At 42.6% G+C, this 20,909-nt stretch overlaps 1 protein-coding gene across 2 annotated transcripts; it reads left to right on the forward strand.

Moving 5' to 3' along the window:
• The first annotated feature begins 3,785 nt into the window (after positions 1–3,785).
• LOC102790677 (uncharacterized) lies at positions 3,786–20,903 on the forward strand. 2 transcript variants are annotated; one of them, XM_006796414.2, is made up of 4 exons: positions 3,786–4,229; positions 11,868–12,789; positions 12,993–13,295; positions 16,645–20,903. In XM_006796414.2, the coding sequence occupies exons 2-4, from the start codon at positions 11,946–11,948 to the stop codon at positions 18,660–18,662; spliced, it is 3,165 nt and encodes a 1,054-aa protein (XP_006796477.2). In that variant the 5' UTR covers positions 3,786–4,229; positions 11,868–11,945; the 3' UTR covers positions 18,663–20,903. The 2 variants fall into 2 exon arrangements, with proteins under 2 accessions (XP_006796477.2, XP_006796476.2); XM_006796413.2 differs by having other exon boundaries at positions 11,871–12,789.
• Positions 20,904–20,909: the final 6 nt, after the last annotated feature.

Below are 20,909 nucleotides of genomic sequence, written 5' to 3' on the forward strand. Positions count from 1 at the left end.
AAGAAGGTCATTACTTTTCAGAAGCACCAGAGGGCCCCACATTTAGAGCTCAAGTAAATGAGGAAGGCCTAACTCAATTTCCTGAAACAGATCATAAGCTGCATATAGTAGCTTGTTTTTATCGCACCTGATCTACAGAGAAGTTTGGGAAACCCGTTGTCATATCAGATTCCCAGATTAATGCATGATACTGATAAATTATAATTATACTACTGAATTTTCTTTCATATAGGTACATTCATAGATTTTAATCCGATCCAGTACAGAAGCTTTGGCACACTTCCATAGTTAGTAGTTTATACCATAATTGTATACATAGACCTAATTCACCTGTTTTTATTTCATTTTGCAGGTTTTGTCCAGATGGTTATAAATTAAAACTAATCTTACAGCAGGAAATGATTAACCACAGTATAAAAAAATATGTCCTTTGAATATAGACATTTCAAGTACACATATACTATTAAGAATATTTAAAAAATGTGCGTAGCAGTGCTGTGAAAAGTCTCAAGCCACCCCTCATTTCCTTATATTTTGTTAGGAAAATGAGTGGAGTGATTTACAGAAATGAGCAAATGTGGAAATTTAGTATATAAGACAAAAACAGGGTTAGTATAATTCTAACTGAACTCTCTGTCATTCCTTTAAGTAGTCTTCAGGACTAGTTCTGCAACATTTTGTGTACCATGCAGGTTTTTCCACTTTGGAAAAACAACTGCCTGGAGGGACAATATATCTTTTGTCCAGTGTAATGACCATTTTCCCGAAGCCTTCGTTACTCACTATGTTTAATGGACACACATTTTTGGCCAAAGGAACGTGACTGTGTTGAAGATTTCAGTGCATCTTTGTGAGGTGGATGGAAACATCGTCGTGGCATACTGGCACACTTTCATGTTTGTCTGAGTTGATGCTGGACGATTCACGTTAGCAAACACTGCACTGTTTTACTTAGAGACTAGCTCTTCAGCTTCTGCTTCACAGGACATTTGAGCTTTGGTGTATATTTGTGTTTTTTCCTAATTCTTAAGGAAATTTTCAGATATCATCAGCTATAAATGTGTTTGGAAATCTTTGGAAATTTTATGCCAGTGGCATTTTTTACAGATTTGGTGAGAGAAAAATTGCAACAAATGATGTGTTTTTGTAGCAGATTGTTAGTAACAAAGTGAAGAAACTTTTTTCCCTGTTTGCTAGGTTTTCTGTTATTTGTAGACACAACACTGGTTCATTCCAGTTGAGTTTTCTGTGCTTTAATGATTCACAGGTCACTGTTAAATGGTTTAACAACTACAAAACATTCCTCTGAAAATATTCAGGTACAAAACAAAAGCGAAAACTGAAAAAAGTGAAAAATCAGCTAATGTCCAAAGAAAAACTTTGAAATACTCTGTCTGAAGAACTATTTTTATTTGAGCTCTGATTCTGTTTCTCCTCAGTATGAGCTCAAAAGTGGTCTCTGTGTGCTTTACCTCCACATTTTCTGTCTCCCACTAAAAGTGATGGATGTTATTATTTCTGATTAGTAACAGGCAGTATTATATAACAGTATCTGACAGACTAGCTAAACTGGATCAAATTTAAAGAGAACTGTGTTGATTTACTAGATGTGGTGTAATCTAATGCTGCTGGATGCAGTTGTGATGGACAGAATAGCAGTCCCCACATGGAAGTCTGTTTTGGGGGCCCAGAGATGGGGAGATTATTCTTTAGAGTCTAGACAATCTTATGGGTGAAGGGAAGCCACAGAGAGACAGACTTTGAGCAGCAGTGTTTTAGATCTTAAGCTTTTCTAACTCATGAGTGTGTGGATGGCCGTAAGCATATGAAGGTGTTGGCTGTTCTTAAAGAAAGAGGCTTATTTTGTGGAGAAAATTAATACTTTCTACCATCTGATGGGATCTCTGCTTGGCTTGCTGCGATTAAGGTCTAATCCCTTATAAATTGGGAGGAAGAAAAAGGTTGTCTGCTTCAGAGTTATATTTCAGCACCCCTACCAGTATCAATTCAAATGACTAAGTGGAACGTATTCACCACATTCCTGTACAAAGGTGGTATAGAAATATGACCCACAGTATTTATGGGTGTGGGGCAGCAGGAGCTTTATGTGTGGTTTACTGTTTGCCATTAAAGGCAAGTTAATTTAGTGAGGTTTAAATACAACTCTCCTCTGATTGTATTTAATGCCCACTCAAAATCTCTCATATGATTTAATGGCTTCCAGCTCCATATACATGTAATCTACATGGTTTGCTTGTTTTAATGGAACAGATGTTGTGGATGTAAGCATAGTCATGCAATTTGGGTCATTTCTTTCTCCGTCAAGGGAAATTATAATTATTTAACTGAAAATGAGAACATGTTTTTTCAGAGTGGTTCTCGTCTTTGTGAGGAAAATCAGTAATGTGATACTTGTATAAAAGCAAACGTAGAGGTATGTCTTAAGCTAATAAAATCTTCATGTTTAGACAGTTCAGGTGAAGATGACAACCAAGACCACACCTGGCAAGTCTTCTGTGTCAGCTGCTATTAAATGCTTGTGAATGCTGTGGGTTAATGTCTAATGGGGAGAACCGTTGAAAAGACACTTCTTGTTGGGGCATGCCTTTAAAAAAGAAGAAGAAACTTTCAGTTTAAACTCAACATGATTATGTGAGAAACCGACCTCCTATGAACACCCCTGAGGTCCCGCCCGTTCAAAGTTCAGACGAGAGAAATTTTTTTTTTTTTTTAAATTTTATTTGTTATTTTTAATTTCCAACCTTTTTGTTTGGACTCCCTTGTGCCACCTGATTTCAAAAATTCTGGAAACACCCCTGGGTCCCCGTGTCTGGTAGGAAGGGAAGTAAATAAGAGAATAAGAATATATTATATTGGCCACAAGTTATAATAAATGTGTGAATTGAATCCCTTACTTACATCGACAACACTCAATTCAGGCTATATAGTACTCGTGAGATGCAAAAAATACCTGCTGTACTTATATTCTAATCAGACTGACACCCATTGCCTAATCTTCTATATTTGGTTGGTGCTTTAAAGTATGCAGGGTTAGGTTACTCATTCCCTACCTGGATTAGATATAATCCAGGTAGTGTACAATAATGTGATAACAATGCAGAAACGTCTGTGCGCCACCTGTTCAAACCCTTCCGTGTCTCCTGCTTGCTCAGTAATAATGTAATGGCATTAGGAACAATCCTCTGAGCTGCACAGGATATTTTAGGACTCAGATGTACTGTCCAGACAATATAGCGAAAGTGACAAATACACAGGTGATTGGGAATGAGACCTGCTCCTAAGCAGGATTAATATCTGCAGTAAACTTGTCAACTTATGTCTGTGTTTGGTCTCAGTCACTGCAAAGCTGCAGCCTCAACAGCATGTCCAAACTAGAAAATGTTTTGTTTGTGCAAGAGAGAGAGACAATCAGGCGAGGGGTGGGTGAAGGAAAGGCACTGAGCCAGGGTGCAGCACGAGGAAACTGTATCAGCTTGGCTCAGGCTGGCTTCCTCCCCTCTACAAAAGCCCGGTTGGAGGGCAGTGAAGAGGAGCTGGAGGCTAGAGTTTCAAGCACCGAACTGACAGTCCGTACTGCACAGAGAAATGTCAGGTGTATCCTCACCTGTCCACGCAAATATGAATTTGTTTCCACTCCTCTTCCCGGCCACTTTATCGGCTAGGTTTAACGCATAACAGCCAATTTTCAGCTATAATCCAAGGAAAAACCCCAGAACCTGGATACTACAGCAAGCTGTGTGATGATGTCAGTGGCAGTGTCGTCATATTTCCACTGGGCATCGCCTAAACACGCTGCTTTGTAAAGGTAGACGGGGTGACACGGAGCTCAGGTTCAGCTGCGCGTCCTATTGCTATTGCGTAACAGGCGTGCCAAGCGGAAGGTTGGCAGGTAGGCAGTCGCGTTTATCCGCTTTTGAGAGAGGAAAAAATGAGAGGGAGGGAGCGATCTGGAGAGAGATGGAGCAGTCGGAGGGGGCGTACATCTCCTCAGTCGCTCGTGGCTAGAAAGCTGGCAACGATACAACGCTGCTGAAAGGCAACCTCTCTTTGTGCCCATAGAGGAGCGGTTTGAACCTCCACCTCCGGCGGTTGTTATCCTGCGTGCGAGGTAAACCCGGACGACACCTTTGCTTTCACTTCAGGATGTCCTAGTCCTGATAGCCCTGCCGCAGCGGACGCCATCGACTCGGAGCCTCGCAGACCCGCAGGTATGTTTGTTTGTTGCTTGTAACGGACAAACCCTCATGGTAACAGTTATTGGTTGACTGCTATGCGGCTAGACGTCTTTGCGCAGTGATATGCGTGACGCTGTCTCTACCTGTGCCGCGATGTCAGCCGTTGGCTCGGGTTTACAGGCGAGCATACGCTGCACGTTAATCTTTGCCCTCTACCTGTACCTGGTTTCCTCTGCGGTACTGAACTTTATGTGCGAAGTTAGAGGGAGTACTGCCTTATCACCCCCATCTCACGTCGTGTAAGAAAAGGCGGCAGTTTGGGTGAATTTTGCCAATTAAAGCCATTCGCGACCGCGTGTCCCCGCAGTCAGGACGGTAACGTGACGTCGTTACTACTGCTCATCATAACTAACAACATGAAATATATACAGCTGGTCTTAATTCACCCCTATCAAATAATAATAATAATAATAATAATAATAATAATAATAATTGGGACATAATTCATTTAAAATCATTCAAACGTAAAAGGAAATTGTTTAGGCTCAATAGGCAGTAAGCATACAAAAAGGTTCTTTTCTTTGGTGACACAGCAACAAGTGGAGTGGGCCCTGTTATCTCTTTATTTGTCCCTTGCTGCCAGGTGCTCGACATGTGTTTTTAAGTGTGTTTACACAGGATAGCAGGCTCGTCCAACAAAGCCATATGCGCAAAAGCGCTGCGGCCCTAGTTTAGATGGTCTGGATTCACACCCATGCCTCATCGGGATTTAAGTGGAAGGTGAGGAGGAAGAAGTGGAGTGCGTCTTTCAATGAGCTGCTCCAGAGTGCTGGTGGATGTAGTCGAGAAGAAAGAAATGCAACAGAACTAATTTTCAAAAAGGAACCAACACACTCTCGTCTGTTGACAAGGCCTATCCTTTTCCAAAGAAGCTCCATAAAGACTTTTGCGTGGGACAATAAAGCCCATAAAAGGTGCGCTATAACTACAAGTAGTCACTCATATTCGACCAGAGAACTTTAAACAAGCAGGACAGTTAAAACATCCCATAATTATACAGCCCTGAACTGTCAGCCTTTTAGAAAATAAGGCATAGCTTAAGATATTAGTGAAGCATTCATCCCAGAAGATGATCTGCCCACATCTCTTATTTGGGTGCAGATCTTTATTATCTGTGGGAAGATAAAAGATGCAATAAATGCTTTGTAACTATAAATCAAAGATGTCCATGCAGATGATAGCTGCTTACATTATTTTGCACACAACCTGCTTGCAAAACTCAGTAATTTGCCACACAACAGTTTTATTGCATGCATGTAACAATGTGAGTGTCTGGGGTTTAAGTAAAGCCGCGGTTCAGTAAAAGGCCAACAATTTATGACTTGTGATGCCTGCAGTTAATTTTCCTGAAAGTGTTTTGCGGCTTGACACGGTTTGGCAGTGATCTTAGTCTGTCATCAGACTCGCTATCTTTCAGGGCGTGTTTAGTGTTTAACGTGTGAGTGCTAATTTGAAATTAAGGTTCCTCCCAAGTTGTGAATATTTGTCCAATCTGGTTGACTTTTTCTCCATTGTCACCTCTCAAATGTTAACATTGCCAATCTGTGTTTTATTTTTGTCTATCTAGATGTGTCTCTTTGTATGTGTGGAGTGCGGTTTGGGGCCTTAGCCTTTATGCCTGACCTTCAGCCTTTGATCTGTGGCTCGTGTGAAGGCGGAACATGACTCAAAGATGTTGTGGGGCTCAGCAATTTTAAGCGGGACATCCACTTCAACTGGGGATCAAAGACATAGGCGATTGGTTCAGGACCCTCTCCTCCTCATATAGCATGTCTGTGGTGTGTGGTCGGTTACTCTGCTGTAGTTTAGACCCCCCCCCCGAGAGAGGCATCTTTAACAGGTTGTGGTTTGCATCAAGAGATAAATGGATGGTGTTAGTCTATAATGTATGTAAAGAGTTTGGTCATGGCTTTAAATGTATCAAAATAGTTTAAAAAGATCAGTTTAGGGACTTTTTAATAAATAAATTTTATGTGGTGGCAAGTTGAGAGTTGTTTGTAATCCATATGTTGTTTCAAGGTGAGGAATTTTTTAACGGTCAAACCAGCGACCTCCCCCACTTGTTGCATACCAACGTAACCACACTTACTCCCTCTTTCATTTCCCCCCTCTCACTTTTTCTCTCTCTGTCTCACATACACACTAATTCACACACACTGCTTCACAGTCCTACTGCTCCACCCACCAATATGCAGTACAAACAAGTTATACATCTGTAGAGTATGCTGAAGTGTGAGCAGTTACACAGTGACACACCAGTCTTTGGTTGTTCATTCAGCCTCTTTCTTTCTTTCTTTCTACAAGTTACATTTTTTTTTAAGTTTTCTTCCCATGAGATTTTCATTGGGAGTGGCCAGTTACCAAGCAAATCTGAGATGGTTTGGGTATATGCAGAGGAGGGATAGTGGATATATTGGATAATGGATGTTTAATACTTTGCTACCGGACAGGGGGAAAAGAGGAAGACCTCAGTGGAGGTTTATGGAGGTAGTGAAGGAGGACATGCAGAGGACTGATGTGACAGCAGAGGATGCTGAGGATAGGGTAAGATGGAGGGAGATGATTCGACCCCTGAAGGGAGCAGCTGAAAGAAGAAGAAGAGGATTTTTCCAGAACGAACCATAACAAAAACGTTCATTCTTGGCTGAGTTCTTCTCTGAGGATGAATGCTTCACTGATAAGTAAGCCTTCATCACAAGACGCTCACATCAACACTGAATGTTACAGGTCAACTAAGATATCAGAGATCTTTGTCTATAGTTGAGAGGCCTACCTATACCGACATAGATGTAGCACAAGTGATCGTATCTTCACATATAAACAGATTGAGACTATGTTTGATTTTAAGCCATACGAATGGCAGTGGCAGTAAGCTCATTACATTTTTTTTCCACTAGCGCCACAGGGAGGTTGTATCTGAAATATCTTGCCAACTAATGGATGGCTTGTCATTAAATTTGACTTATTTTCCCTTTCAGACTTATTTGCGACAACTCTTGTAGACACCCCTAAGTTTCTATGACACCAATAGGCAACCCTGTAGTTATTCCAATAGGCTGTTTTTTTTATTCAACCATTTATAGGCACGGTGGTTAGCACTGTTGCCGCACAGCAAGAAGGTCCTGAGTTCAATTCCAACATCAGGCCGGGGTCTTTCTGTGTGGAGTTTGCATGTTCTCCCCGTGTTTGCGTGGGTTCCCTCCGGGTACTCCGGCTTCCTCCCACCATCCAAAGACATGCAGCTTGTGGGGATAGGTTAATTGGATAATCCAAATTGTCACTAGATGTGAAAGTGCGAGTGAATGTGTGTGCGAATGGTTGTCTGTCCCTATGTGTTGGCCCTGCGACAGACTGGCGACCTGTCCAGGGTGTACCCCGCCTCTCGCCCTATGACAGCTGGGATAGGCTCCAGCGCCCCCCGCGACCCTGAAAAGGATAAGCGGAAGCGAATGGATGGATGGATGGATGAACCATTTATATACAAAACATCAGCTTTATAATTACACCAGCTTCAGTTTTTCAGCTTTACAAATACTAGCATTGTAGCTAGAACATTGTGAGCGTGTTTGTATGCTAACAATTGAATTCAGTAGGAAAAATTAAGCGACTGTTTAAGTTTAAGTTTAAGTTTAAGGTACATTCTGTCTGAAGGTCATGCTGTGTTTCAAAATTAAGGATGATCTGTGGTATAAAACCAGGTACTCATTGGTTAAAAAGTTGTCAAGGAAAAGTGTTAGCCAGTAAGCGTCTGTTTTTAGAGTCAGACTTGGCCGTCTCTGTCACATCCAAAATGATCATCTCGAGCCTTCTTTATAGTATCAATGAAAAAATATTTTAAAAAACAACAACTTTGTACTGAAAAAATACCTATTATAGTTTTTGTCCTTTAAGTTCTGTTTGCAAACCACATTAGAGCATTTTTAGATTTAGACAGTTCGGGTATGATAAGCACAAATAGAGCTTTTACTTTATGGGTTCAGAGATGACCCAACAAACAGCCTGGTTGCTTGAAGGTATCAGTTACTGAGAACAAAAACTTTTTTTTTCTATACAAATCTTTTCAGAAGAAGTACGAGTCAGCATGATCTATCAAGACTATCACCTAAAACAACCTACTCTAAATAAATTTAAAAATGTGATTTGATTTGGAAAAATTCAAGTAAACACAAGTGCAAATCAGACCTTGGTGTTTGAGTGCTCACTTTCAGCACTGGACAGTTATCTATACTCTGTCCCAATGAACACGTTGCATTAAGAAGTATTGAAGTGTGATACCTGACAAGTGCACATTAGACGGAAAGACACAAATCCTTCTGTTCACAGTCTTACACTGAAATGTCCACTCAAATCAGTGGGAATGTTGCCCTGCCAGACTGTCTTCAATCTGGCAGCAAGTGAGAGAGAACATAAGCAAGAAAGAGGGGGATTCTCCAAAGACTTTAATGCTCAAACTGCCCCCCCCCGGTTCCCTACACAAACTTTAAGCAGTAGCTTGCATTGTAATACATTACTGTAGACATGACATCACAATTGCAACGGTTAGTAACTGATTAGTAACAGCTGTTGTAGTACTGAATCATATGATTGTATAACCAGCAGGTCTATAGTGTGGGCAAGGAGTTTACAGTAATCTTCAGATTGTTGCATGCTGCTGTACTATTGGATATATAATCCATGGGCATTTCCTGCACTGGACAAAGCACACATTGTGCAGGAAAGCGTGACAACATCTACACACCATGCTCAACACAGTGCAGATGAAATACAGAGTGATGTGTTCTGTCTGTGGCCCCCGGGGGCTGAACACGATAAAAATACTCAGACCATGCACACGTCTGCCTTCCCTCCATGGACAGTCACAGAGAGATGCACTGTCTTATTTGTGTATGTGTGTGGACTGTGTGTTAAAGATGGGCTAAGAGGATGCAGATTTCACACTGATCTAGGCTTTGTGGAGTATGTGCTTGTTCGTAGGCTTCGAGGAGGTGTCTTTCTGCTTAAATTTACTCCACTCGTATTAGTTCAGTGGAAATTCCTAGTCACGCTGCTCAAATCCAGTGAAGGAGAACATTTTTGGAGAGCCGCTTCTGTGTGTGTTACTGTGTTCTTTTGGATGATGTGTGGAGATGAGATTAATGCTGACAGCGTTTCAAATACAGCAGCAGAATGTTACTCCCTCGCCACTAAAACCAAATGCCATTTGAGACTCATTATTCTGTTCTGCTTCCCCTCATACACACAGACTGACACATGTTGGTTTGCTTTTAGATCCAGATAATGGTATGTTTACTAAACGATATGTGGTAATAGTCAGGTTGTTCATGTTCTTGTGCCAGAGATTGCACACCTGCCAGTTAACCTCAGAAGAAAGGTGAAGCAGGATCAGTTTCTCCACGTGGCTTCCTGGATAAATGGCCGTGTCAGCTATCCATAACAAACCCGTTAATCCTGAAACATAGTTTCTGTGTGACTGTCTTTTTTCTCAGATATTTATATCCTTACTATTGGCATTCACTCAATCTTAGTCTAAATTTTACAGCTCTCACTGCTTTTCTCAGTCTTAATCTTGTCCCGGACCCCCTTTAACTGAGGCATGTCCAAAGTCCGGTCCGGGGGCCAATCGCGGCCCTAGGTCAGATCTTTTATGGCCCCTCGATCCTGCCTTAAAATCTATTATTTACGGCCCACCACCACAAACAGAATTAACAAAGTGTAATTTCTCTTTTCAGACCATGTGTTTTGTCTAAGTCTCTTTTAAAATTGACCTGAGATACTGATATTCAGTGGCTTCACTGAAGTTACAGGTATTCCCGACAGCTTGATCTTTATGTTATTTTCTCTCCATATGTGAATGAAAAGTACTTTTTTTTTGTTAAGGCTTAAACTCACCTGATCACTGTAATGACAGCTCTTGTGTTATTGAAAATAAATTGTATTTATGCTTCCAAAAAGGCAAGAAGAATTGTTGGCCCCTGGGTGATTTTCCATTAATAAATATGGCACCCTTGGAAAAAAAATTTTGGACACCCCTGCTTTAACTTATCACGCCAGGCTTCCATCTCCATCTCTCCTCCTGGCCAAACTCTTTTTGAACCACTTTCCTATCTCCACATTCTTACATCTATCATCTTTTTTCCCCCTACTCATCGCTCTATTGTTAGGACTCTCTCAGTAACCCCTTTGCTAAACCAGCTCTAGTTAAATAAGGGATAAAAAGAGAGAAAAGAAAGGGGGGGGGGGGGGGGGGGGGATTAGAGTTGGCCAAAATCTGACAAGATAGAGCAGAAGAGGTGGGTGAGACTGGAAAGAAAATAAACAGAGACTACTGTGAGTGGGTGGAGATTGAGATCTATAAGCACTTATGTTACCATACTCATTGACAGTTTTTCCCTTCAGAAGCTCCTGTATGAGAAATTGTGTTTTGCAAAAGACCAGTATACGTTTCCCCACATATCAACAGTGTGTTCTCTCACCCGTGGTGTGGACTCACACATACTTATACACATTTTCCATACACTCACACAGATTACTCACACACTGCATATGTTCAGGAACACAAAATGAACGTCAGCCGTGGTGTGGAGCTGCAGTAATTCCTCTGAGACCTAAACATTGTGGCTGTGAATGGACCCTAGGTGATTCATCAGCAGCAGAATGAATTCCCCCATAGGCACCGATGTCTATTTTCTGTACTTTCCCTCCTAACGTTCCAGCAGTAGTGTCCTGACTCTCATCCCTGAGGTTGTCTCCTGCTGTGAGTCATAGGTAGAAACTGGTGCGAAGGGAGATTTATATAAGTAAGAGAGAAAGAAAAGGGGTGTTTTTTTTGGATAAGAGCAGCTTGTTTAGGGGACGTGCCTGCCAACTGTTTGGCAAGATGACTCGTAGGATTGTGTAATCCTCAAGGGCCTGGGGGTTTCTACGTGTCACTGGGCTCCCTGAACTTCACCACACTCGGTGTTACAGCTGTCAGCTTCTGGCATCCACGGCTTAAACATAACAGCAAATAAAGAAAGCAGAGTCCTGAAGATTTTTAAGGAGAAAGGAACTGATACTCTCCCCAAAGAAGTATCAGTTTTATGGAACAGCTAGTGAGGACAAAAGTTAACAAGTCCATCTGCCACGCAGTAAAACCATCTGTGACTTGATTTTCTTTTCTGGCTCGATTGTTTTAATGGTGTGACTTGTTATATAACTTACAAGCTGAACTTATGCTTTTATGTGTCCCATGTCCTCTGTAACCATACACCTTACCACACCCTGTGTGTCTGCTGTTGTCATGCTCCTAAAACTCAGTGGGAGTTTCACTGACCTACCTTCTGAATCAGTACAACAAAGGCTACAGCACATAATCTTTAAATCAGATATGACCAAAAATTCTTGCTTCACAATTCCTGTTATGGCACGCTTCAGACCAGTGCTGGTAAATCAGTAGGAATACTGGAATCGCCACTCAGAAGTTAAACCTTTTAGATTGATCTGATGCAATATAAGTAGGTTTTGAAACACCTTTCCCGCACCTGCGTGGTGTGTCTACATATTCGCAGTGCTTCGTATATCTGTGCTTGCGTAATGTGTTCACGAAATTAACACAATTCCTGTTTTTCTCAGCAGAAACCCAGTGAAAGGATGGTGTGACAAACAGACTTCCAGAGGAACCAGTCACTGCTCAGCACTCAGAGGGAGACCATGGCTCCCATGTCCCTCATGCTCCTGGTCTTGCTCACCTCCATCATCGATTTTGCCGATGCTCAGACCGTCATCGGCTACTCCTCCTCCTTCTCTTCTCTGGACCTGCCTAGCGATTCTTCACCTCCCCCAACCAAGCAGACTCCTCGTTTCTGGCCATCTTTGCCTCCCAGGGGACGCAGTGATGTGCCCATCAGAGTTACAGGACAGGACAGGTTAACAACTACAAATACAGTGCAGCAGAGGGAAAGACTCCATCCATCGGTGACACAGTTCAACCGCCCTCTTCAGTCTGCCCTTCCCACACAGAACCTTAGCAGTGGACTAATTGTAACCCAACCAACTGCCTCTAGGCCCAGAACTGACACAGCCAGTTTAGCATTCAGCAGGGCTTTCAGAAAGGGAGATGCCACTACAAAAAGCTCAACTCCACCTCCACTTGCGTTGGACTCTGCCAAAGTGGCTGAGCCTGCAGGTGATAAGACAGTGACAGGAGCGAATCCAAAGGAGGAAGCAATTAAAGAGAAGCAGGGTGTTGATTCACAAGGGTTGGGATCAGGTATTGCTCCAACAGTAATGTTTGTGAAGGAGGAATCGCCCAATCCTCTGTCAACAGTTGATGATGAAATGGCACAGTATCGACCGCAGGCACAGACCGCGGTCTCTAAAGTTTCCGATGTAAAAACTCCACCACTGGACAGTCAGACCGTGAAGCCTCACCTGTTTGTGTTGACAACCACCAGCACAACCAGCACCACTTCTACAGCAGTAGCGAGTGAGAAAGTGATGACCCCACTGTCCTCTGTGGTAACACAGCAGACACTTAAGACTGTGCAATTAAAAGGTGAGAAATCAAAAATGCTAGGTTGTTACATGAGAATCATAATCATGATTATGCTAGTTAGTATTAAGATTGGGATCATTTACTGAATCAGTTTATCTCAGTTATCTTGTTTTTAACAATTGTTTGAAGCCTTAAATGTAACTGAATTTAAGTTCAGGTAAGGGGTTAATGCTCGATGTGTTTCCTTTCCTGAAAAATTCTAGGTGAACTGGGACCAAACACTCCTTCCACTGACAGAGTTACTCTAAAGCAGGACTCTGATGCTGCGATGTTACCCCAACCAACATCTACCGCGACAGGCTCTATTGCTAAACAGCTCCAGCCTGGAGCACAGCCGGTTACTACTCAAAGCAAGAAGAGTTCGCATTCAAACACCACAAAACTACAAGTGACAAATACCTCTACACCCAGTGTGCTTCTTTCTGCCAAATCAACAACTCAGCTCAGTAAAACAGTACAGCAAGGAAGACATGCTGCAAGCACAACAGTGCAGTCACTGAAGATAGGTAAGAAACAAGAGCCTTGTGTTCTCTGTTTCCTGTGTCCTGTGGTAATTCAAAATGGAATTATTTGTGCAGCTGGGACTTTTTTACTGGAAGAATTTAAAAAAAAAAGTCTTCAAAGGAGGGGAAAAGTAGACACACGTTTCCATGGAAAGTGGGGTTGTAATGTGTGGGTAGACACAGCAAGGGAGGTGAGAGAGCAAGCTTAAGAGGGGGTGGGCAGAATTGCAGCCAGGCAAAGAGATAAGAGAAAAAAAAGGTGGTGGGGGGGGGGGGGGGGGGGGGGGGCGAAGGGCCTAAAAAAGAGACTATTGGGAATACCGATGAGAGAGTAGACGGTGTGGGTGAAAGCAGAAGAAAGGTACTGGCATAGGAAATGCAGGGAGTGGAAATGGAAATGAAAACCAGATGCAGAGAGGAAAGGGGATGAAGGGAGAGGAGATGAGGGAAAGTAAATGGAAAAGGAAAAGCTTGACATGTGGGACACATGACCCAGTCTCTTAGATACCGTAAGAATAACATCGTTATGACTTTTAAACAGCAGGACTCTCCTTCAGAGCACCTTTAAAGGAAGCGCACTCAGGTTTTTGTTCTGTAAGAATGAGCCAACTCTTTTTCTTTTCAACATTAGCTTACGTTGGTTCAGCCAAAGCCATTTGGCCGCTCCTTAACCGTGACATAATGGGCAAGGGTCCGAGGTCTGTTTTGTTCTTTCATACTCAGTCATGACAGCGGTAGCTGCTGCTGCGCTCATAATAAAAAGCAGAACACTGTCTAGTTCTATCATATGAACCTCAGTTCGTGCACGTACATTAGACCTGCAGAGATAACCTGATGAGCACAAACAACGATGCACTCAAACTCAAAACCCATCCGTATATCAAACAGTAATGTTAACTACCATAATGAACATGCTTACAGTTATGTACACACACACACTGGGAAGCTCCTCGAAGGAAAGTGGCTAGTTAGGCTACAGCACAAGTGTGTAAATGAAAACTTCACCATAACTGTGTTTCTAGTGATTATCGAAACTCCATCAAACTCCGTCTCTCAGGTGGAGAAAGGGAAGACTGAAGTGAGAATCCTTCTCCCATTCACTTGCAAAAAGGATTAAAAGTAAAATAGATTTTAAGACTTTTTTAGTTTACTGGAGAAAACTGATCTGAAATGATGATAAAAATGTTGTGTTCACTGTTTTGCAGCCACTCCTTTTCCCATAGTTGTGTTTGGAAATATGCCCTTTTTTCACATGTGAGTCATGTGATGATAAATTTAGGCAGATTTGTCATACCAAAGCATTAATTTTAAGTATGCTGTGTATATTATCAAGTAGTTCCTGAAGTGCTTACTGAAACAGGAACTACCACAAAGATGATTTGTGTTCTTTGTGTCTACATACCTGACTGGGGACTGATTTTGTCGGCACAGTAGATTTTCAGTAGTGCAAGATTCAAGCAAAAAAACTTCATAAGTGTGTGCTTGAAATTAAAAAAACAAAACAAAACTCCTTGCCATAGATTCTTTTTAATTTCTAACGTATCTGTATCTTCCTTATACGAGGTATCTTTATCCGGTGTTCAAACATAAAATATTCCCAAAGGTGGGTGTGGTCCGAGAACTCACAGACTTCTTGGCCTGCGTTATCCAATCACATGGTGGTCTCCAGTTATTTTTCACCTCATTTCAACATGTGGACATATGAAGCCGTGTTGGCAGTGCATATGTGAAAGAGGAAAAAAAAAACTCAAGGGCAGGGGTAGGTTTAAATGTATCCAGCTGTGTAATGTGATCACAACATCTGGAATGTGTCTGGATCTCGCTCCTGTTAGAAAAAAAAACTAGAGGAAAGTAAAACATAGCTTTTGTATAAATAAAGAAGTGTGCCTGTGATCTGTATGCAATGCTCAAGTATGCGAAGCATTTTTGTGTGTGTGGTGTCTGCGTGCGTGATAAAATGAGGCAGCGAGGGAGAGGAGTGAGTCATTATTTAGTGTGGCAGTTTTATGGTTGTCTTCTACAGGGTGAGGGCGAGCTTAAAGTCTTCCAAGCAGTTGATGGTTTGAGTGTTTTACCGCTGATTGTATCGTTCCACCATCCATCAGATTTAAATGTGTGTGAAACAACTCCACATATTGTGTATGTTTGCTGTCTTTCTTAAATTATTTCTAAATTGTTACACATGGTAGTATTGTTACTGTGATATATGTACTCAAGTGGCTTCCAGAGACCGATGGCGATGAATGAACCTTTGGTTATAATGTTGTTGTGTGTTTCAGAGTCATTCCAGGAGGAAAAGGTGGAGTGCCTTGAACAAACAGAGTGTGTGTGAACATGACAATATAAAGAGAGAAAGAGAAACACAGACAGAGATGTTATATTGCCAAGATGTCTTGTCTCATTAGGTCATTTTGCATTGTATAATACTTTAAATGTGAACAGCAGTTTCCCTGGATCATACATGTATTGTGACACGTCACTGAGTTGCATAACACAGATGTCCTTGTTAATTACATAATCTAATCCAATTAAGTCAGACAATTGCTTCCCGGTTATTCAGAGGAGCTCTTTTGTTAGTCAGATACATTTATAATATAAACAAGAGGATCGGCTTGCAGTGCTGTTCGCATAGAATATTAGGGTTTTTGGGTGATTGACATTTCATCTTTAAAACTGGTTTTAGAAGAGGTGCCTTGTCTTTGGATTCCATATTTATGTGCATTTTTAGGAAGCGATATGCAGTCTCTAGACTGATATATACATTGTACATGAACACTTTGTTATTTCCATACTTAGAAACAGTTATACATCTGATGGTAGTGAAAAGAGAGATGAGAGTGACACGAAAACTGATGCTAATGCAATGGTGCACAGGCGATGTTGCTCCTCACCTTCTGGTGACCCTGAATTGGATAAGCAGCTGAGGAAGTGATTTCAGAGATTTTGAAGAGAGAAACGTGGCGCTCAAAAGATCCTGATTTTAGGAGATCTCCACAACAGCCAAGATTTGAATAGAGGTAGAACATCCAGGACTTTTTTATTATATTGGATGGTGATTCTAAACAAGCAGTTTTTATGATCTGGAGCCTGGAAAATAAAGTTGATTTGATTTCACAGTTTGGCTTATTTGAGTAGATAGACCTTGGACAATGCACCTCTGCAGAGCTGATTAGGTTACTCTGCACATATGAAAGGGCTCAGCTGTCTAGCTCATGACTGTGATGGTGTAGTAAACCCCTCTAGTGGTTGTCAAAGGTTCTGTATCTGTATTAATATCACTTCAGAACAATATAGCATATTTTGTGCATTTCAGCATTTGAAAATCAAAACTCTGTTCTTCTTTTTTTTCTAGGGGTCTCTTCCATTCTTACAGCGAGTGTTGTACCAGTCATCCAAACACGGTTTCGTCCCACATATCAGAATGGTATTATTCAGAAGAACCACTCTCATCCGCTATGGAGGAACCCTCACTCAGCTCCTTATTCCACTTCTGATCCAGCCCCCTCTCCCAGTGCCAATTCCTCACCTAATGCCACACTTCTTTACTGGGGTGATCTAAGCCGGACACTTGCTTTCGCCTGGGAACTTCACGTCTACGGATCTGCAAGCCTCTTCCTCTTGCTGTTTGCTGGAGCTGCTCTTGGCCTCACACTGTCCCCTGGTGCAAACTGTCCTCATCGTGGTGCTCTTGCACTGGCCAATGCTCTGCTGTTTCTGGCTGGAGGCCTCAGAGCAGCTCTATTTCTCATTGATCCCTATGGCACACGAAAATTCCTCCCTCGCCCTGCAGTTACAGCCATCTACAACCTGCCTCTGCACCTCCTGGTATGGACACATGCTGCCCTGGCGCTGCTGGCACTGAGGGTGGCAGGAATAAGTGTGTTACCGTCAACCATGGAGCGGCCTCCTCTGGTGGCTGTGCTGACTGTGTTGCAGTGTACCCTGCTGCTGGCAGCTGATCTGCTCTCCCCAGCCCTCTCTCCTGTGGTGCCTGTCACCCTACAAGTCCTGTCTCTGTGTTGGGGTCTGGGTCTCTGCCTGGGCTTTCTTTGCTATGTCTTCCCACGTATACGCTGCCCTGCTGTTCCTCAACCCGGAGTTTCCGAAGAGGTACGGAGAAAGGCCTGGACAGGGAGCAGGAGAATAGGAGTGATTCTGGGAAGAGTGCTGGCAGTGTGTGCAGTTCTTGGGGCTTTGTGTTTTGGGTTGCATGTCCATGCTATCTTGTGGCTTTATGGAGTGTTAGGTGACTGGACACGCTTCAACTGGGGATGGTGGCTAGTGCATTTCTGGGCCCGACTCCTGGAACTAGCCTGGGGGTTCTCCCTGCTCCTCCTGAGCTCGTGGGTGTTCTGGAGGCCTCAGAGTTGCCGTGGAAGGGAAGAAGGTGGCCAGGATGGAAGAGCAGCAGGAGACCTGGCATCCCCTAGTGATTCTGCAGGCTCCCCTCAAACACACACCTGCTGGTCCAAGATAGTCCAGAGCCTGAAGGGTAAGCCCTGCAGGAAGTCTGACAGTAATGGCGTAGGAGGAGGAGGTGGAGGAGTAGGAGAAGTGCCTAACAACTGGGCTGGCCAGGAGCGTCCTGGGGCTGATATCAGCAAGAGTCTGATTAGAAATCAGAACCACGAGCAGGCCGTTTCACAGCCACTTGTCAAAGACAGCAACCGGGGACGGAATCATAGGGGCCACTCTGCAGAGCGAGGCACATCTGATGGCTCTACTGGCTCCCTCCTAAGACTGCAGACGTTTGGCCAGCCTCCACAGCGCTCGGTGAGTGGCAGCCTGGATCAGGATAGGGATACTTCCCTGTCTTTCTATGAGTTTGACCTGCGGCCGCCTTCCCCCATCGACCTGACCCGCAGCATCGATGAGGCTCTGCACAGAGAACACCTGCTTGAAGGAGGGAGCCTGTTTCATCCTTTGAACCAGACCTTACAGTCCCCTTCCCCAGGCTCAGGGGTCAGTCAGGGGCCCTGGCTCCGCAGGAACAGTGATCCTCAGTTGCTCTCAGAGAGTAGCGAGGCTCCAACAGAGTCTTCCATGCCACTGGGGGGAAGCATTCTCAGTAGTGTACCCAGTAGGCAGGTGACTGCTCCCCCAACGCCATCCCACCAGGGTCACAGATGGGCTGGAAATGGGACAACAAGTGTCCCTTCATCAGTGTCCTGTCCTGTGTCACTCCGTCCTTCCAGAACCTCAACGGGGCATTTGGGAGACGATGGAGTGGACGACACGCGACCGTTTATCACCCCAGACTCTGAAAGTGTGCGAGGGAGAGCTGGGAGGCCAGTGGGGTCACGCAGTTACCTGGAAGTCAGTCGACATGACGATTCTGCCAGTGTCAGCAGCGAGATTATTGACCTATGAGCCTAACCTTGGACATGAGGACCAAATGACTGCACATCTAACACATTCATTTAACAGTCACTAATCCTAACCAGGGATGCTGCAAATATTGGGATAATAGTATTATTAAACTGTGTAATAATACTTTTTGTCAAAAGAGTTAAAATATGAAAACAAGGATCTGGGTGACAAACTTAAAAGGTGTCACCTAGCTGCCTTTTGTCTTTGTTGATCAGATTAGCTGTTGATTAGCATAATTTATAGACAAACAGCACGCTCACTTTCCCATCTGTCTATCTTTTTCTTGTCTGTTTAACACTGGTATGACTTCAAGTACACTGAGAGCACACTTACAATTTCTGAGAATGGCTCTTTAGCAGGTCCGTGCTTGTGACTGGCTTCAGATTTGTGAAGCTGATAAATTTAATCTTTCAAGAAAGTAAATAGATTTAGATATTCAAGTTCTTGCTTGGAAACATTACTTTAACACCGTTAAGTTTAAAGGGTAAAAGACAAATGATGCTCCAAGTGTCTTTGTGTCTTGTTCAAATGGTTTCTGCAAAAAGAAAAATACATACTGCATATGATTGCTCATCAGTTTAATTCCTTTACTAGAGTTTATTTGCTGTCTTTCATATTTCAGTTTGCTTCGTGATGTAAAGTTGTGCCATACGTAATCAAAGTTGGTTTCTGTGCTATTATTAATGGTTTTATAAACCCATTATTTGGGTTAATGGTCTCTAGCATCTTAGCATTGTGACTCAGCTGCAGATTACTACATCTAAGCTCTTAACTTGCTGCTGCCATCATTGTACTTGTCCAGTTTGCCTTGTATTTTAAAACCGGTTACATAAAGAGGCAGGCGATAAACAACAGCCAGAGACACAGCTGCGGAGCAGACACCTGCTAACATGTGTTCCTGGGGTTTTTGGCTGTTGATGAAATTGACAGACTTTAAATACGGAACTCAACTATGATGCATTTTGTTGAAGGACAGAGCTTTGCAATCAATAACCATGCTTAACGTAAGCCTCTGAATAAAAAGCTGCATTCAGTTCAATATGTTTGGTATCTAATTACATGCTTCATAGCTTTGCAGGGCTGCAGCACACAAGACCGGCTTAGCATGAACCTCAGAACTCCTATAGTTAGGCCTGACTCAATAACGGAGCACTTAACCCCAAGCCTGAGCACTAGACTGAAGTATTTTATTACTAAAAAGGAAAATATCTTTGAAATCTATGATGTATAAGCAACAATGTAAATAGTTATTTTTGATGTTTCATGAATAAAGGTGTATTTGAAACAGTTATAGTTGTTACTGTGAAAGACAATCTAAGTGATATTGCTTATGCGTCTGAGCTGTGCAGACAGTTTTGCTATTTCGACGTCAGATTGTGGCCTGTTTAGTACATGCAGAGCTGTGACAGCTGATGCTTGACTGCAGATGTTATGTTAAGGACTTTTTGGGCTATGCTCAGAATTTAAAAAAGATAGAGGTTTAGCGAAGTGTACAGTTGACAGTCAGGATCGGTTTGATTTTTTTTATTTCAGCTTTTCCTGTCGTTAGCGGTGACAAAATTATTGGGGGAAAAACAAACAAACAAAACAAAAACAACATTTTGGTGAAACCATATTTCGTCCATTAATTCATTTGAACTGTTTCTGATCCCAAAAGATAGCCCAGTGGTCCCCTCTGAAACTTGAACGGTTTTGCTCCAACTTGAGATATACTTTATTATAAATGAAACTTACAGATTTATCATTGTGATTCAGTCTTTGAATGTTGTTTTGAATATGTGAGGATAAAGTGACATTTTGTTTTGCATTATTTGGGAAGAAACATAGTTACTCATGCCTCTGTTCCTGATTAGAGCCAGTCCCTTACTTGTTTTCCGGTTACCTCAGGGTGACTTGCAGCACCTCCCAGTGATGTGAGACGCTTGACTTATATAGTATTTACAGTACAATGGCCTTTTGTTGCTGTCTACATTCCAGTGAACCTGTATAATTTTACCGTATCAGCTCTCGCCATTACCACCATTACCTATTTTACTTCATGGCAGCCGTGGTTCCTCCAGCAACTGTAGTGTTGTCCTACAGAGCAGTAAGTCCTGTAGAAAATGTGCCCCTTTTGGTCTTTAGCCATTTTGCAGAAGTGCAGTGTTAGCGTCATCTGTTTACTTTGCTCACTGAACTTTTGTTCTTGTATTTCTTGCTGCATTTTTTGTTTGAATTTAAATAAAAATGATAAAACTCAAACCCACC

This window comes from Neolamprologus brichardi, chromosome 20 (assembly GCF_056152115.1).
Source record: "Neolamprologus brichardi isolate AB-2024 chromosome 20, ASM5615211v1, whole genome shotgun sequence".
Classification (NCBI taxonomy): domain Eukaryota; kingdom Metazoa; phylum Chordata; class Actinopteri; order Cichliformes; family Cichlidae; genus Neolamprologus; species Neolamprologus brichardi.